Genomic DNA, 16,934 nt, shown 5'->3' with positions numbered 1-16,934 from the left:
GCAGCCTAATAAGGCTGTTTAGGAAGCTGGCGGTAGCTTTCCCTGCTTGAGTAAAAAAATTCCTCCAAGAGAAGGCAAGCATCTTAAACTTCGGTGGGCCTCATGAAAAGACCAAAGGGCAACCCAACTGGCAAGGAACATAGGAACATAAAGATTGAGTGAGCTGCCTCACAGTAAAGGTCTAGCTCTTTTTAAAAGTCTTCAGACTACTTGCTGCTTCTGCCTTGCCCCTGAGGAGAAGGTCACTAAGGCTTTTGCTTCTGTATGAGCAACATTTACAGTCCATGCTTATTATTCTCAGTCATTTCCTAATTTAATCAGAGCTATTCTGTGTCACCTGTCCTTTGGCTTCTGTTAGCAATATTTGCAAGTGTTGTCATGTAATTTGTGTCTTAAGGCTCTAAATGGTATATTTCAGTGGGATTTATACATCTACCACCCTTTACCAATATAAAATTACTGTTTTCTTAGTAGTACCCAAAGCTGACATATCATGCACTTCATTTATATTAGGGCTGCAAATCATGTGGTTCCAAGACTTTTTTTTTTGCAGGCCTCAGAAACCCTCCTACTCCCCTTTCCTATATATATGTGTGTATGCTCTTGGTTGGAAGTGATGATGAAGTTGGCCAGATCTAGGCAGAACAGTTCAGCCGATCCCTTGGAAGTGACCACAGCATGATGTCTGAGACCAGGCAAAGTTGTTTGACTATGGGGCTATACATGGCGCGACATCAACGTGCTACCTAAAATGAAGTCACTTTAGGCAACTTCTTTTTAGGGTGTCATTATGGCACTCACACACCATGATGACGTCCCTTCCAGCGAGTGTTGTTTGGGTGCTCTGACGCACGTGCGTCATCATGGAGCGCCCCGTGTAAACAGGAGCGTACCATGATGGCACCTGGATGCCAATAGTAGGGCTGGGCACATGTCAATGCCCAGTCCTATCCAGCCCTAATTTCAGGCCTAATTAAAAGTGGCAGCCTCTCCCTAGAATAACAGATAGGAGACTTTCTTTGCCATACCTAGAGATACTGGTGAATGAACATGGAATTTCTGCAGGGAGAGAATAATGTCCATACGTGAGCCACAACCGTACAATGCACTGAGATTGTTGTGAGAGCAGTGGAATACCTATAGTCCTGAGCTAACACAGGAATATATCCCCAGGAATTAACAGTTTATTTGCACTTGCAGACAAGACAGAATGTGCAGGTGATCTAATGTTTACAGAAGCAAATGGAGATGAGTTGTGGCAAATCAATTTAGTTGGTACTTCATCTTCATGTATTTCACCACAAAATGGTTGCTGAGAAGTTATGGCATGAATGTAGAATATTACAGATATAGCTAACATGGCCATAATAACTCAGTATGATCCTCCTTCTCCTATTCCCTGAGCAATAGATTCCCCCCCCCCCCCATTTTGTAGGCCATCTGCCTCATAAGCGTGATACGGTGGAAAACCTTGAACATGCCTCCCCGCATGTGACCAGATGCTTGGAAAGAATAATTCAACAAGCAAAGTAAGTCTCAGTCAAAGAAATAATAACAAGTGGAATTCCTCCCCTCCACCTCCACCAAAAGTTGAATATCTGATATGCAACAGGTTTGTTAGATTTATGGTGCAAAACAATTGTTGTATAAGGCCAGATAGTCAAGTAATGATTAGATATGGCAGCTGCTCCTTTTTCAGCATAGCATCTGCCAGGCTGCTTAACTTGTTCACTCATTAGAAGAGGCTCTTCTGAGAGGTGGAAATAATAATGTTGGTACAAGTCCAGCCTCAGAGTGTTTAGCCTTGAATGTTTCCCATCAAGATGAAGAACAAAAAAAATAAAATAAAATAAAATTAAAAAGCAGAGGCAAAGCTTTCCAAATCTATCCTTGAGTAAATTATTTCCAAGCAGTGGCATCCCAAGACACTTTGCAGCCTGAGGCAGAGAAACAAATAACTTTCCCACCCCTCAGTCAAGGTACACAGTACCTAAAACCAGCCAAATGATTTTTAAACATGAGGGAGAAAATCCCACAAGTGGATCTTCCCATCTCTGGCAGTGAGAATGCAAGAATTACAAATAAAATTAACAGTGTGTCACTCTTTTATTATACCCCTAAAATCGGCTGCTTGATAGAAATGCCTCGCTCTAAATAATGGTAGGATCAGCAGCGTTTCCATCCCAGGTTCAAAAATGATTTATTGACGGTCCCTCTGTTACAACCAGCACAACTACCTAAGAAATGACATCTTAGTTTTTGTTTTGTTTTTGAAAAGACAACTAAGGATTTGCAAGGAGTGAAGGGAGACAAGACCATGACAACAATTTATAACATTTTATGGAAAAAGCAGAGAACACTTCTATCATAATAATAGAACTCAGGGTTATACATTGAAGAAGATACAGAGCCAACCAAAGAAAACAAATTTCCAACAATAAATTAAATTACGTAACTCTGACACCAGATGCGCCTTAACTCTGATGCTGTTCTACTAAAGATTCTGCAGTGCTTAAGCTCTTGTCAATGTTACATAGCAGCAAACATGATTTTGCCATAGAAATGCACATGATTCAAAGCCACACCCAGTCCTGGCTTTCTAGTAAATGCCCATGTGTGATGCATCCGCTTTTAAATATGTGTTTGTCTGCAATAGTCAGGGCCAGCATGGTATAGTGCTTTGAATGTTGCACTAGGACTCTGGAGGCCAGGATTCCAATCTCCACTCAGACATAGAAACCAAATGGGCAACCTTGGGCAAGTCACACTCTCTCTGCAGAAATAGTCCAGTTTAAGACTGCTTTAACTGCTTGGCTGCATGCTAGGGAATTGTGGGAACTGTAGTTTTGTGAGACATTTAGCCTAGTCTATCAGAGAGCTCTGGTACCACAATAAACTACAATTCCCAGGATTGCCTAGCACTGATCAAGGGCAATGAAAGCGGTCTCAAACTGGATTATATCTGCAGTGTGTTTTGGACTGCAGTCTCAAACGAAGGCAAAGACAACCCCCTTCTGAACAAATCTTGCCAAGAAAACCCCATGTTAGATTTGCCTTAAGGTCACCATGTCAGAAATGAGTTGGAAGCACAGAACAACTGCAATAGTTATTCACTTTTTATGTTTTAAATGTGTACCTAAGCTGATCATAGATGTGCAACTATTTTTTTAAATGTTCCAAGCAGCCCATATAGTGTAATGCTGGCTGTATTTCCCCTTTACAGTGATCACACCTCACTTCCTAATAACTGAAGCATATTTCTGCACTACAGTCCTACCTGCTGCTCTGAGCTCCTGGGAGAATGGTAATGTATAACCACACTGAACAGAGAAATAAGCTCCATGGGCTTCCACCACCCTTCATGATTAATGAAAACGGTCTAGTGGACATTTACTACCCAGTTAATTTTGGGCTCTTTGCTCAGATGATTTGACTTGTCAGTTGATGGAAAAATTGGAATACAATGAGTATGCCACAGGAAGGTGCAAGGGCAAATTCAAATATTTTGTTCTTCTGCAGAATGTATTCCTGAATTTTTCACACTATAAAACTAAAGGGGCAGCTCAGGTTTTCCTGTTCCCTGAGGGGAAAGAGCTGTCTTCTTTTTCTCCCTGCATCCAGCAGTGCTTGTGCATTACGCAAAGCGAGCTACAAGTTCTCCCTCCTTACCCAGGATCTCCACCATCTCTATCTTGCCACTTCACCGTACTGTCCACTGTCCCCACTGCTTTCTTTATTCATCTCCAACATCATCCTCTGGTCACAATTGCTACCTTCCTTGCACCCCACACCTCCATGCTTTTCTCCACATCATTGTCTTGTCACACATGCATGGATGGCTTCCTCTCCTCTGGAAAGCAGTGGCACAAAACAGAATTGCTTTAAACAGAGGGCAGGAAGAAAACAGCTGTGCTGCCACTGCCATTAGTGAGGAAACAAGTTGTATGGGAGAGGAAACACAAGCAAAGAAAACTGATATGGCCAGTAGTGGCTTCCATGGGCCCACTCTTTCTGAAGGCGAGATTCTTTTTCTGAGCCCCTTTGGGTGGCACATGGCCTAGTAATGGAAAAGTAGGGCTTTCATGTCACACACACACAGGATCCCAATCTCTGCATTACCCATTTTGGAACACTTATTGCGAGCCAGTACGGCAAAGTGGTTTGAGTGCCAGACTATGACTCTGGAGACCAGGGTTGGATTCCCTGGTCTGGCGTAAAACTCACTGGGTGACTTTGAGCAAGTCACACTCTCTCTGCCTCAGGGGATGGTAAATGGCAAAGCTCCTCTGAACAAATCTTGCCAAGAAAACCCCAAGATAAGGTCGCCTGAGGGTCATCATAAGCGAGAAACGACTTGAAGGCACACAATGAAAACGACAACATTTCCCCACTGCTCTATCGTCACTTTGGAGGTACTCCTGAGCTGGATGCCCAGGTTTCATTAGTGACCAAGAGTGTTTTTGCACAGTTAGAGCTAGTGTGTGCATTGCACCTATTCTGAAACAGAGCCTACAGCACCTGGTATTCATTGACAGTCTCCACCCAAGTACTAACCAGGACTGACCATAGGTAGCTTCCAAGTTCCAAGGTCAGATAGGATCTGGTGCCTTTAGGGTAAATAGGCATCCCCAATGTGGGATCTAGTCTTTACACTGAGGGGCCCACTCAGTCCACCGTGTTGAGTTCTGGTCCTTACTCACAGCCCCACTAAAAATAACCAAAACTAGTATTGTAAGCAAATACTATATCCTGACATTATTCAAGGCATACTGAGTACTCTTGATCACACTGGAAGCCCGGAAACCCATGATACACAGCCATAAAACCCACTGAATGACCTTGGGGAAGTCATGTGTTCTCAGCCTCAGGGGAAGGTAATGGCAAGACACATCTGAAAATCTCTTGTCAAGAAAACGTCATGACTGGTTTGCCTTAGTGTTGTCATAAATTGGAAATGACTTTTTTATTGTTGTTTTTGCTTTTCATACAGACAAACATACATATATACATAGGACTGTCACATACCACATTAATGAAAACATAATTCAGATTGATGTAATATTACTTCTCTATACATATCTAAAATAACAAATAACACACAGAATACTTCCCCTTGCTCAGCTCTTCTACTTTTCAGATAGTGCTTTCTTTTGTTTTATCTTAAATTAAATTCTTTATTTGTAAGTTTCCTTCATCACAGGATAAAATCTCCCCCCCAAAATAAAAGGAAAAGTGAATACTAATTTCCTAGATTTACTTTAGTTATATAACTATCAAAGTAAACTTTTGTTTTGTTTTCTATCCCTCAATTCTGTCATTTTGCATATTCACACCTTTATAACAGATTGATTTACCCCCTGAGTAGTTCTAATTTTTTCAAAACAATATATTTTAAACTTGCCCGCCTCTAGTATGTGGGTATATATGGGTATATAGAGGTTTATCCCTCTTTGGGCACTAAAAGAAGAAGAGGGGGGGAAAACACACATAGTACGTTACATCAAATCAGTACATTGTTTTTCCATTTTCTTTTTATAAATGAATAAAATAATTGCCAGTCTTCTTTTATAGATTCTTCATCTTTTCCTTTTGTCCAACAAGTTATTCTGTCGAGTTCAGCCATTTCAAGGACTTTCATCAGCCATTTCTCCACAGAGGGTGCCCAATTTGACTTCCAGAATCTTGCATAAATAATTCTAGCACATGTGAACAAATAGAACAGAAGTTTGCCATGTTTTTTTCCTACATTTCCCTCAAACATTCCCAACAAACATATCTCTGGTACAAATAAGATTTGGATATTTAGTTCTTTTGTAATTATTTCATAAACTTCTAGCCAGTATCGTTTTGCCACTTTGCAGGTCCACCACATATGGTAGTATGTCCCTATTGATTTCAAACATTTCCAATATTCAGGATTGCTGTTTTTGTATATTAACACGATTCTCTGTGGGGAGAGATGCCATCTATAAATCATTTTAAAAAACGTTTTCCTTTAAATCTTGGCTGACTGTAGGAAGGTTATCGCATGGGGGCAAAACCGTCCCCCGATGTGTTCTAACGAGCACGAGCGCAGGTGCGCACGGAGCGTGATGGGAACCCGATGGGAACCAGAACGCTAGTTTACCGCACGGTGGAATGCCACCGCTGCCGCCGGCGTTCCCATCGGGTTCCCGATGTGTTCCAGGAGGCGCCATTTCTGGGAACGCTTTTGAAACTGTTCCCAGAAATGGCGCCTCCTGGAACACATCGGGAACCCGATGGGAACGCTGGTGGCAGCGGCGGCGTTCCACCGTGCGGTAAACTAGCGTTCTGGTTCCCATCGGGTTCCCATCACGCTCCGTGCGCGCCCGCGCTCGTGCTCGTTAGAACACATCGGGGGACGGTTTTGCCCCCATGCGATAACCTTCCATATTTTAGTCCTTTATTCCAAATGTATTCCCAATTTTTATATGGGATATCATGTCCCACATTTTGGGCCCATTTTACCATACAGTGTCTTATGACCTCTTCCTCCGTAACCCAACAAAGAATCATTTTATAAAACCTTATTCATGGCCTTTTTCTTTTCCTTTCCCATTAGCTCCTCCCATACAGTTTTCTCTTTAAACAGACCTGGTTCTACCATGTCCAACTTCCATCTTTCTTTTAATTGTCTAAATAGATACCAGTGGCAGCTGATACCAGCCAATTGTAGCTCCTCTTGGGTTTTAAACTCCATTTTCTCTTGGGCGTCTTTAATTAAATCAGAATATCTGAGCCATTTTTTCCTCGGGATACTCTCTCTGCCAAAAAAGGCCTCATGTGGGGAACAACTTAGCACGATCTTATTACACAACCTAGGTTTCAACTTCTCCCAAACTTTTAACATAGCTCTTATTAAGATGTGATGCATACATTCCTTGTGTAGTCTATCTTTGTTGTAAAATAAATAGGCATGTAATCCAAATCTTAAACTTTCTCCTTCTAGATTCAACAACTGATCATCTTCTAGCAGTATCCAATCTGTTAACCACCATAAGACTGCCGAGAAATAGTATATTTTAAGGTTTGGTACTCCCAGACCTCCCCGAGTTTTCTCGTCACACATTATCTTTTTACTTATTCTAGCTTTCTTATTGCTCCATATGAATTTCATTATTACATTTTGCCAGTTATCTAATGGTTTAAATTTATGCAAGATTGGTATTGTTTGAAACAAAAAAAGGATCTTAGGTAGAACACACATTTGCACAGTCGAAATCTTCCCCATCCATGACAATTGTATCTTTCCCCATCTATCTAAATCCTGCTCAGTCTCCTTCCAAACTTTAACATAATTACTCTGTAAAAGGTCCGTATTTTTATTAGTCAGAACAATACCAAGGTATTTCATCTTTTTTCTATTTTAAATCCAGATTGTTGTTCCAAATGTTTCCCATCTTCTTCACTTAAATTTTTTGTTATCATACTGGTCTTGTCCCTGTTTATCTTAAGACCCGAGATCTTTTCAAATTCTGAAAGTATGTCCATCAGGCATTTAATACTGTTGGAAGGATTTTCTAGAATATAAACTACATCATCGGCAAACAGTCTCATTTTGTATTCTGTTTTTTTTAATTTTCATTCCTCGAATCTGTTCTCCTCCTCGGATAGATTGGTTCAATGCTTCTAGTACAAATATAAAAAGAAGTGGCAACAAGGGGCAACCCTGCCGCGTTCCTCTTCTTATTTCAAATTCCTCCAACTTACTGTTATTTATTATCAACCTCGCTGTCTGTTTACTATAAATTTCTTGAATCCATTCTTGAAACTGAGATCCTGTTTGCATATATTCTAACATAGTAGATAACACCTTCCAGCTCACTCTGTCAAATGCCTTTTCGAAGTCTATAAAGATTAATGCCAGTTCCTTTTCATTATGTCTTTCAAAATATTCAAGTGTATTCAAGATGGTTCGAGTGTTATCCTGGATATGTCTTTTTGGGAGAAAACGTGTTTGATCTTTCCCTATCCATTCCATTAGAATCCTTTTTAACCTTTCGGCAAGGATTGTGGAGAAGATTTTATCGTCGGAGTTGAATAGAGATATGGGTCTGTTGCTCCTAACGTCTGTGGGGTCTTTATTTTCTTTCAAGATTAATGTTATGTTTGCTTGTTGCCGCGTTACAGGGTATTTTTGTTTTCCTATTGCATTTAAGGTTGACTTTAATGGGAGAAGTATTTGGTCCTCAAACTTCTGATAGAAGTTGAAGGAGCATAAGGCAAGAAAAGGGGATTCTGACCCCATATTACATTGCCACACAAGCATGGATGTGCAGCTTTCCTTGACTTTCTGCAGTAATCCCAGATAAAGTTAGGAGGGCCGAAGGTCTTGGGGCAGAAAACAGGCCTAGTAAGATCTAAATGCATCAGCACTATAAAACCCCTTCTCTTGTTAACAATCAGTTCCCAAAGGCTTGGGATAGAAAGGTCTTGAGTATCTAACTGAATACCGGTTGGAGAAAGCAAGCAAGCAAGAGAACAATTCACGGAAGGTCCATTTTGTAAATGTCTTTAAAATAATGATAACGGAAGACTTTCAGACTTATGCTAACCATAAGAGGGAGAAACCCATGTAACATCACTCAGCAATGTACGTGGCCAAGCAAATGCTTGAGGTCCGGATGATCAGACAAGCACAGGATTGGATTAAACTGTCAGATTTTAGGATCTTCCACAGACACTTTTTAAAAGAATCTAGTATCAAAGGACTTGCTCTTTCATTCTCTTCCACGTTTCTCACTCTGAGAAACATGCACAATACATAGCCTGGTTGTGTCCTGTGCTTAAATGTGGAGAGGTAATTTTACAGATTGGACAGTCCCTCAGAGAACTGCCACTCTGTATAGGAAATTCAAAGGGCCTGCCCTGTTATTTGGGAAATTCAGTGTGCAAAGGGATCTTGGAGTACCTTTGAGATTAACTAAAAGAGAGAAACCAGTAGGATCAGCTTTCATAGGTTTGAGTCAACATCTGCTTCTGAAGAAAGAGACTCAAGTCTACAAAAGCTCATGCTACCAGCGTCTTTCTTTCAGTTAGCCTCAAAGCTGCTACAAGATCACTTTGCACACTGTATGGATAATGGAACCCGTGTTGTGTGTGTGTGTGTGTGTGTGTGTTTGGCTTATTGATGCATTTTACAGATCACATCTAAGGCAAGGGGGGGTGACTTGTGTTTGAAGTACTTTGCAATCTTTCTGCCATGAAGAGCTTGAAAACAGCCAGCTGTAAATGTTCAGATACCCAAAACCAATTCTGCCCAGCAAAGATCTAAAACAGAACTCATCCTAACTACAGTGTGCAACTCCCTTTTACTGATCTCCAAATAAATATGTAAATAAATAAACATCCTAAAAGACAACAAGAAACCAAAGAAAAATAAGGACATTTCCATTCACCGAAAAACATCCCCATGACCGTTAACATATGTCCCTCCCATGTTCTGATTTTCAATCTCACCTCCTCCTCCTTTGGTCCGCTTCACGCGTGCCTTTTTGTAAGCCCTGTACAAGTTCATCGCATCAAAGTCAACCAATTTAGATACGAATACCCATAGGTTCCTGGGAAATCAAATGAATGATATTTTCACTTTGTGCTGACTGCTGAGCAGCCATTGGACAAAAAATATTCCAGGTAAGTTTCTGTTGAGAAAAATCGCCCTCTCCTGACCCTAAAACAGCCAGGGCCACCTGAAGGTCTGCCAAAATCCCCCCCCCCCCCCGCCGGCCGCCCTGTTGGTAGGTGGCATTTAAGGGCAATCTGGGAGGTGTAGCCCTGCAAGGGCCCCTGGGCCAACAATTCAGCCTTCTAACCCCAAAACTTCTATGAAGTTGGTGTAGACCTCTAATTCCCAAATGTTGGTCCTTCGGGTGTTTTGGACTTCAACTCCCAGAATCACCAGTCAGTTTGAGCAAGAGTCAGGAGTTTGGGAAGCTAAAGTTCAAAACATTGAAGGGATGAAAATCTGGGAATCACTGGTCTAGAATGGCTGGCAGTATAGAGCTGCCATATCAGAGTGTGGCCAGCTGAAGTCGGGTCATCCTGTCAAATTTAGTCTTTGCCACAATTTCACACAGCAGACCATGGACAAAAAACTCTCATGCAATCTCAGCCCTTAGAGCAGTGGTTCCCATACCTGGAACTTCCAGATATTCTGGACTTCAGCTCCCAGAAGCCTCTGCCATCTTGATCAATGGTCTAGATTTCTGGGAGCCAAAGTCCAAAATTACCAGGAAGGCCGGGGTTTAGGCGTCAGTCCCCTAGAAGAACAATCCTCAATAGAAAGTAATGGCTGTCAAAGGATTGATGATGGTAGAACAGGGTGTTCTGGAAGAAGGCCTCAGTTATGATAAGGGAAGCCACCAAGAGCCAAATAAGCTCCATTTCTATAGCCCTGTCCTGGGTTTTCAGTCAGGGTCATTGGATTCCATGACAAAAGGCCTGGCAGGTAAGTAAGTGAGGCTTACCTTCTCCAGAGTATAGTTTTCTGCTTCTTAGGATAAGCTTTCAGGCACTCTCTGATGTGGTCGCCTATCTTCAGTATGCAGCTCTGCATAAGATTCTCCAGTTCTTGCACCGAGCGCCCCTTGCCTGGGTTGCCCAGATCTTGTATGGCCTTCCTGACCGGCTGCATCTTCTCTTCGCACTGAAGAGGGGAACAAACAGAGAGGAGAAGCTATACATTAACTTTGTGAAAGTGAAGGGTGGGAGGAAAGGTGGGAGAATTTTGAAACTTGCCTATTGCATTGGACAGCTAAGGAAAGAGGAAAATCAGTTCATCTAAAATGTGATGCTGGAGAAGAGTTCAAAGGATACTCTTTTCTGCACGTTTTCAGCATGCTAGGAGTGGCAGTAAACTTACAATGTCAAATGTTTCCTGGTCCAGTAGCTCTTCCTCCTCTTCTTCCTCCTGTTTTGCGATTCCTAATGGCTCGCTCTCAGCTGTAACGAAGACAGGGCCCTGTGGTGGGTTCCCTCGATCTCCAACTTCGGCCTCACCATCTTTTGCCTGTGAAAGGAGAAAATTGGGCAGATTAGTCCTAAAGCAAAATTAGGGATGTGACAAAATCAGGGATCTGACCATTGAGAGAAAGGAGGGGAAGAAGGCATTTCATTGCCTTGTTGTGGTGCTTCTGCTGGTGGTGCTGGCGTGTCTCCAGGTCATTTTTGACTAATGGAGATGCAAAGGCAAACCTGTCTTAGGTTCTTCTGGGCAAATTTCTTCAGAGGGGGTTTGCCATTGCAATCCTGTGAAGCTGACAATGTTTGACCTGCCCAAGATCACCCATTGGTTTTTTTTACATTTGATCAGGGAATCAAACCCTGATTGCCAGGGCCCTAATTTAATATTTAAACAGGCATGCTATACTTGCTATACCTTCTCTGTCTTGTCCTTGGTGTTTTTTGTCTCCTTCTCATCCTTCTTTTCTGCACTGATTGCAAGAACTTCTTTCTCTTCTTTCTTCTTTTTCTTCTGCTCTGTTTTTTCAATGTTCTTACCGTGTCCATCCTTCTAGAAAAAAGGAAGAAAGGATGGAGGAAAAGTGACCAAGGGAATCCTTTTTATTCCTTCTTTCTGCTAAAAGATGCCAATGAATATGTCTTCAATCCAAGAACAAGCAATGAAGTAGCAAGAACAATGCCCCTTGTGAAAGAGCTGGCCGGCCCATGTAGGAGACTGGCTGGGAGGACGATGCAAGACTCCATTTAGCTGGTTCAAATGGACCTGCTCATGAAGTCAGCCTGCTCCTCTCGCTTTTCTCAGCATGAGGTTGGACCCTGGAATAATAATAATAATAATAATATGTTTTATTTATAGACCGCTATTCCGCGATGATCATAGCGGTGTACAGTAAAATCGTAATACAATACAAAATACAGTTAAAGGAGGGAGAAGTCTCGTCCTTCAGGCAGTCCAAGATGTTGCTGGGTCTGCCTGATCGCTCCCTCTGAGGCCGAGATGACAGTTGAGGAGGGAGGGGCCTCTTCCTTCAGGCAGTCCAAGATGTTGCTGGGTCTGCCTGATGGCTCCCTCTGAGGCCGAGATGACAGTTGAGGAGGGAGGGGTCTCTTCCTTCAGGCAGTCCAAGATGTTGCTGGTCTGCCTGATGGCTCCCTCTGAGGCCGAGATGACAGTTGAGGAGGGAGGGGCCTCTTCCTTCAGGCAGTCCCTGATGTTGCTGGGTCTGCCTGATGGCTCCCTCTGAGGCCGAGATGACAGTTGAGGAGGGAGGGGCCTCTTCCTTCAGGCAGTCCCTGATGTTGCTGGGTCTGCCTGATGGCTCCCTCTGAGGCCGAGATGACAGTTGAGGAGAGAGGGGCCTCTTCCTTCAGGCAGTCCAAGATGTTGCTGGGTCTGCCTGATGGCTCCCTCTGAGGCCGAGATGACAGTTGAGGAGGGAGGGGCCTCTTCCTTCAGGCAGTCCAAGATGTTGCTGGGTCTGCCTGATGGCTCCCTCTGAGGCCGAGATGACAGTTGAGGAGGGAGGGGCCTCTTCCTTCAGGCAGTCCAAGATGTTGCTGGGTCTGCCTGATGGCTCCCTCTGAGGCCGAGATGACAGTTGAGGAGGGAGGGGCCTCTTCCTTCAGGCAGTCCCTGATGTTGCTGGGTCTGCCTGATGGCTCCCTCTGAGGCCGAGATGACAGTTGAGGAGGGAGGGGCCTCTTCCTTCAGGCAGTCCAAGATGTTGCTGGTCTGCCTGATGGCTCCCTCTGAGGCCGAGATGACAGTTGAGGAGGGAGGGGCCTCTTCCTTCAGGCAGTCCAAGATGTTGCTGGGTCTGCCTGATGGCTCCCTCTGAGGCCGAGATGACAGTTGAGGAGGGAGGGGCCTCTTCCTTCAGGCAGTCCCTGATGTTGCTGGGTCTGCCTGATGGCTCCCTCTGAGGCCGAGATGACAGTTGAGGAGGGAGGGGCCTCTTCCTTCAGGCAGTCCCTGATGTTGCTGGGTCTGCCTGATGGCTCCCTCTGAGGCCGAGATGACAGTTGAGGAGGGAGGGGCCTCTTCCTTCAGGCAGTCCAAGATGTTGCTGGGTCTGCCTGATGGCTCCCTCTGAGGCCGAGATGACAGTTGAGGAGGGAGGGGCCTCTTCCTTCAGGCAGTCCAAGATGTGTCTGCCTGATGGCTCCCTCTGAGGCCGAGATGACAGTTGAGGAGGGAGGGGCCTCTTCCTTCAGGCAGTCCCTGATGTTGCTGGGTCTGCCTGATGGCTCCCTCTGAGGCCGAGATGACAGTTGAGGAGGGAGGGGCCTCTTCCTTCAGGCAGTCCCTGATGTTGCTGGGTCTGCCTGATGGCTCCCTCTGAGGCCGAGATGACAGTTGAGGAGGGAGGGGCCTCTTCCTTCAGGCAGTCCAAGATGTTGCTGGGTCTGCCTGATGGCTCCCTCTGAGGCCGAGATGACAGTTGAGGAGGGAGGGGCCTCTTCCTTCAGGCAGTCCAAGATGTTGCTGGGTCTGCCTGATGGCTCCCTCTGAGGCCGAGATGACAGTTGAGGAGGGAGGGGCCTCTTCCTTCAGGCAGTCCCTGATGTTGCTGGGTCTGCCTGATGGCTCCCTCTGAGGCCGAGATGACAGTTGAGGAGGGAGGCGCCTCTTCCTTCAGGCAGTCCAAGATGTTGCTGGGTCTGCCTGATGGCTCCCTCTGAGGCCGAGATGACAGTTGAGGAGGGAGGGGCCTCTTCCTTCAGGCAGTCCAAGATGTTGCTGGTCTGCCTGATGGCTCCCTCTGAGGCCGAGATGACAGTTGAGGAGGGAGGGGCCTCTTCCTTCAGGCAGTCCAAGATGTTGCTGGGTCTGCCTGATGGCTCCCTCTGAGGCCGAGATGACAGTTGAGGAGGGAGGGGCCTCTTCCTTCAGGCAGTCCAAGATGTTGCTGGGTCTGCCTGATGGCTCCCTCTGAGGCCGAGATGACAGTTGAGGAGGGAGGGGCCTCTTCCTTCAGGCAGTCCAAGATGTTGCTGGGTCTGCCTGATGGCTCCCTCTGAGGCCGAGATGACAGTTGAGGAGGGAGGGGCCTCTTCCTTCAGGCAGTCCAAGATGTTGCAATCCAACGTATCATCCACTGGATGTTCTTCCAATGGCCTGCCTTCCTCAAAAATCTCCTTATGCATTTTACTAAACTAGAACAGGAGAGACAGTGATGATGGGATCCATGGCGTTTGCTTTACCTTGTCCTTTCCTTCTCCCAACGGGTTGCCCGAGTGCTAAAGAGAGACTTTAATCCCACCCTCACCCCTGCCTTTGATGGATTTGTTTTCCTTCTTTACACAGGGCTTCTGCTTTCAGGAGCCCTTGTGGCGCAGTGGTTAAATGCCTGTACTGCAGCCACTCACTCAAAACCATAAGGTTGCGAGTTCAATAGCAGCGAAAGGGCTCAAGTTCGACTCTGGATTGCATCCTTCCGAGGTCTCTAAAATGACTTCCCAGATTGTTGGGGGCAAATAGCTTACAGTTGTAAACCGCATGGATACTGTTAGTTCAGTATGAAGCAATATATAAATGAATCTCTTTGTTTGTTTGTTTTTCACCTTGATCAGAGGAGGGAAAGGATGCCCACTTAAGGAGGGAAATAGTACCAGCTGGAAGCATCTCATTTAGGTGAGCACTGGATCCCATCCCTGACAAACCTCTCTTGTGCTTCAAGGGGTTTCATTAAGTGCTTCCCACAAGTTTGCAAAACTACATCTGCTACCATGAGAACGAGGCCCTTAGTTATTGAAAGACCTAAATGCCTTGGAACCCCAGTACTTGAAGGAGTGCTTCCTATGGACTTGTCCACTTAAGGAATTAAGTCTTTTGGAGAGGACCTCCTCCATGTCCCACCAGTGGGCTCTGTTTATGGCCTTTTCTACTAGGGCACCTTCAGGGCTCCAGTTGGCACCAACACTGATTTCATTGAATGCCAAATAAAACATGGCTTTGGGCTTCCCTGTGCCATTGGATTTAATCCACGTTTGTGCATGTGTTTGGTTTCAAATTGTTTGATAAGGCTGACGACTCTTCTGTTTTAATTTGCCCTATTATTGGAATATAGGTTTACCCCACTTAAATCACACTTCTTTAAATTTGCAAAGAGATCTTATGGCACCTGTGAGATTTTCTCTTTCAAGCTCTCGTTTCCCTGCTTCTTTTTCTTGACCAAATGCAGCAGGTAGTTGAGCTGGGCTTGGAGATGCTTCTCCTGTGGCGTTTTGTCTGTCTCGACTGGCAGGATCTTGGATGGGAAAATACACAAAAAGAAAAGAAAATCCCACATGTTTTCTTAAAAAACCCCTCCCAGAGGCAGGCAAGCAAGGGTTGGAAGGCAAGATTCTGAACCCCATGGGAACATTGTTTTCTGCAAGCAGTTTGTAAGTGACACATCTGGTTCACATGGTCATTATTGTATGAATGGTTGTTCCTTTCTAATAGGAACTCCAAAATGATTGTACAGTTTTTCTGCCTGTCATTCTATATTAATAAGTATAACAATGAGAGGTAACAGTTACCTAAATGTAATGATACAATAAACAAACAAATGAATTTGGACAACAATCTCCAAATCCACTAAAATAGCAAAAGCCAGCAAGACAAATCATTTCGACCTGTGTAGCTTTCTACAAATAGATGCAGGAGGTTTAAAGGGAAATGGGTCTATTTTTGTTGAAGTATGCAATGCAGATATTCCACATCCCCAACCAAAAAGCTAGATCCTCAAATATTTCACTGAATCTGTTACCTAGTGTGTTTATTTTTGTTAGGAATTCTCTTGCTATATTATTTTTTTCCCACCAGTAAGGTGGTATTTAAATCAACCTGACTTGCCTCGTAAAATTCATTGCGTGGTTCTCACTAAAGACAAAAGCCTGTGTCCCATTGTGTCTAATCGCCTAGTGGTTTCCATCCTAATGGGACAGTGAATCCATGTTGGTTTTGATGTTGACTGTCCAAAGCATTGAATTTGTTGGGGAGAAGAGAGTTTAGTAACATGTTTAGAATGGAGTTAATGCTTGACTGACTCAAAAACCTCCACTCAGCCAGACAAACTTATACATTAAATGGCATCCCCAATTGAACTCAATGGGATATAGGACTGTAGGGTTAGGAGGCAATGGACTGGACCACAGGGATCATGATTTAAAATTATTGCTCCAGGCTAGACTCCAAACTTTCTTAGGGGTGTGGGGAACCAGCAAAATGAAATTTCTAGATCTTCTTCAAGCACTTTCTCTTCTCTTATTCTATTTTTCTGCCTCTACTTTGTCAGGCCTGTTCTATGGAGTGCAGTTAAAAACAAAATGGATTGCAAATCAAATTGTAAAGCTGGAGTTTGATTTTCCCTGGCAGGTCCCAAGATTAAGCTTAATATTTTGCATCATCACTGCATCAGTCCTGCCCTGCCTTCCTCTATTTTAAAGGTAAAACTTCGGTGGGGAGAAATAACTCACTGTCATTACAGTACTACCAGATGCAAACATGCTGCCCAAACCTAAAAGACCATGAAAAATCCATGAAGCTTCTTCTTTACCTTGTCAGTTAGTTTCAGGTCATGGTCAGATGTCATCAGCTCCAAGTTCCTCTTGTCATGTTTGTCTGTTCCAAGGAACAAATGCGAGTCATCCTTCAAGCCCCGGTTGACATCATAAAGGGCTGCCTTGACTCGGCAGATCAGACAAAACCTGTCCATTTGACCAGAGAGGAGAAAGATGAGGCAGTGCCCCCTTTCCATATTGTGGCATTCCTCCTAAGGCCGAGAACCTATTGGAAAAAGTCTCCAAGACTTACTTGGCTTTCTCCACTGGGTCTGCAGAAATGGTCTGGTTCAGTGTGCTGTCTTTTGCTTTCATTTTGACATCAAACAATTTTGTGGAGGTACCTTTCTTCTTTCCCAGTCCTTTGTCTGGAGAACATTTTTTTTTAAAAAAAATCAGGTCTC

The 16,934-nt window shown here is 44.1% G+C and overlaps 1 protein-coding gene across 1 annotated transcript; it reads right to left on the bottom strand.

The window, feature by feature from the left end:
- Nucleotides 1–4,956: 4,956 nt before the first annotated feature.
- On the bottom strand, nt 4,957–16,476 carry LOC149319077 (ATP-dependent chromatin remodeler CHD1-like). Its single transcript, XM_089508377.1, has 6 exons — nt 16,447–16,476; nt 15,108–15,233; nt 11,399–11,533; nt 10,883–11,029; nt 10,488–10,666; nt 4,957–5,696 (listed from the first exon to the last, which is right to left on the bottom strand). Exons 1-6 carry the CDS (start codon nt 16,474–16,476, stop codon nt 5,501–5,503), a joined length of 813 nt encoding a protein of 270 aa, XP_089364503.1. The 3' UTR covers nt 4,957–5,500.
- Between the last annotated feature and the right edge of the window lie 458 nt (nt 16,477–16,934).

This window comes from Sceloporus occidentalis, unplaced genomic scaffold (genome assembly GCF_023333645.1).
Source record: "Sceloporus occidentalis isolate IW3139 unplaced genomic scaffold, rSceOcc1.0.p SCAF_2, whole genome shotgun sequence".
Lineage (NCBI taxonomy): Eukaryota > Metazoa > Chordata > Lepidosauria > Squamata > Phrynosomatidae > Sceloporus > Sceloporus occidentalis.
The sequence above is the reverse complement of the archived record's forward strand: the minus strand, read 5'-3'. Positions and strand labels throughout refer to the sequence as shown.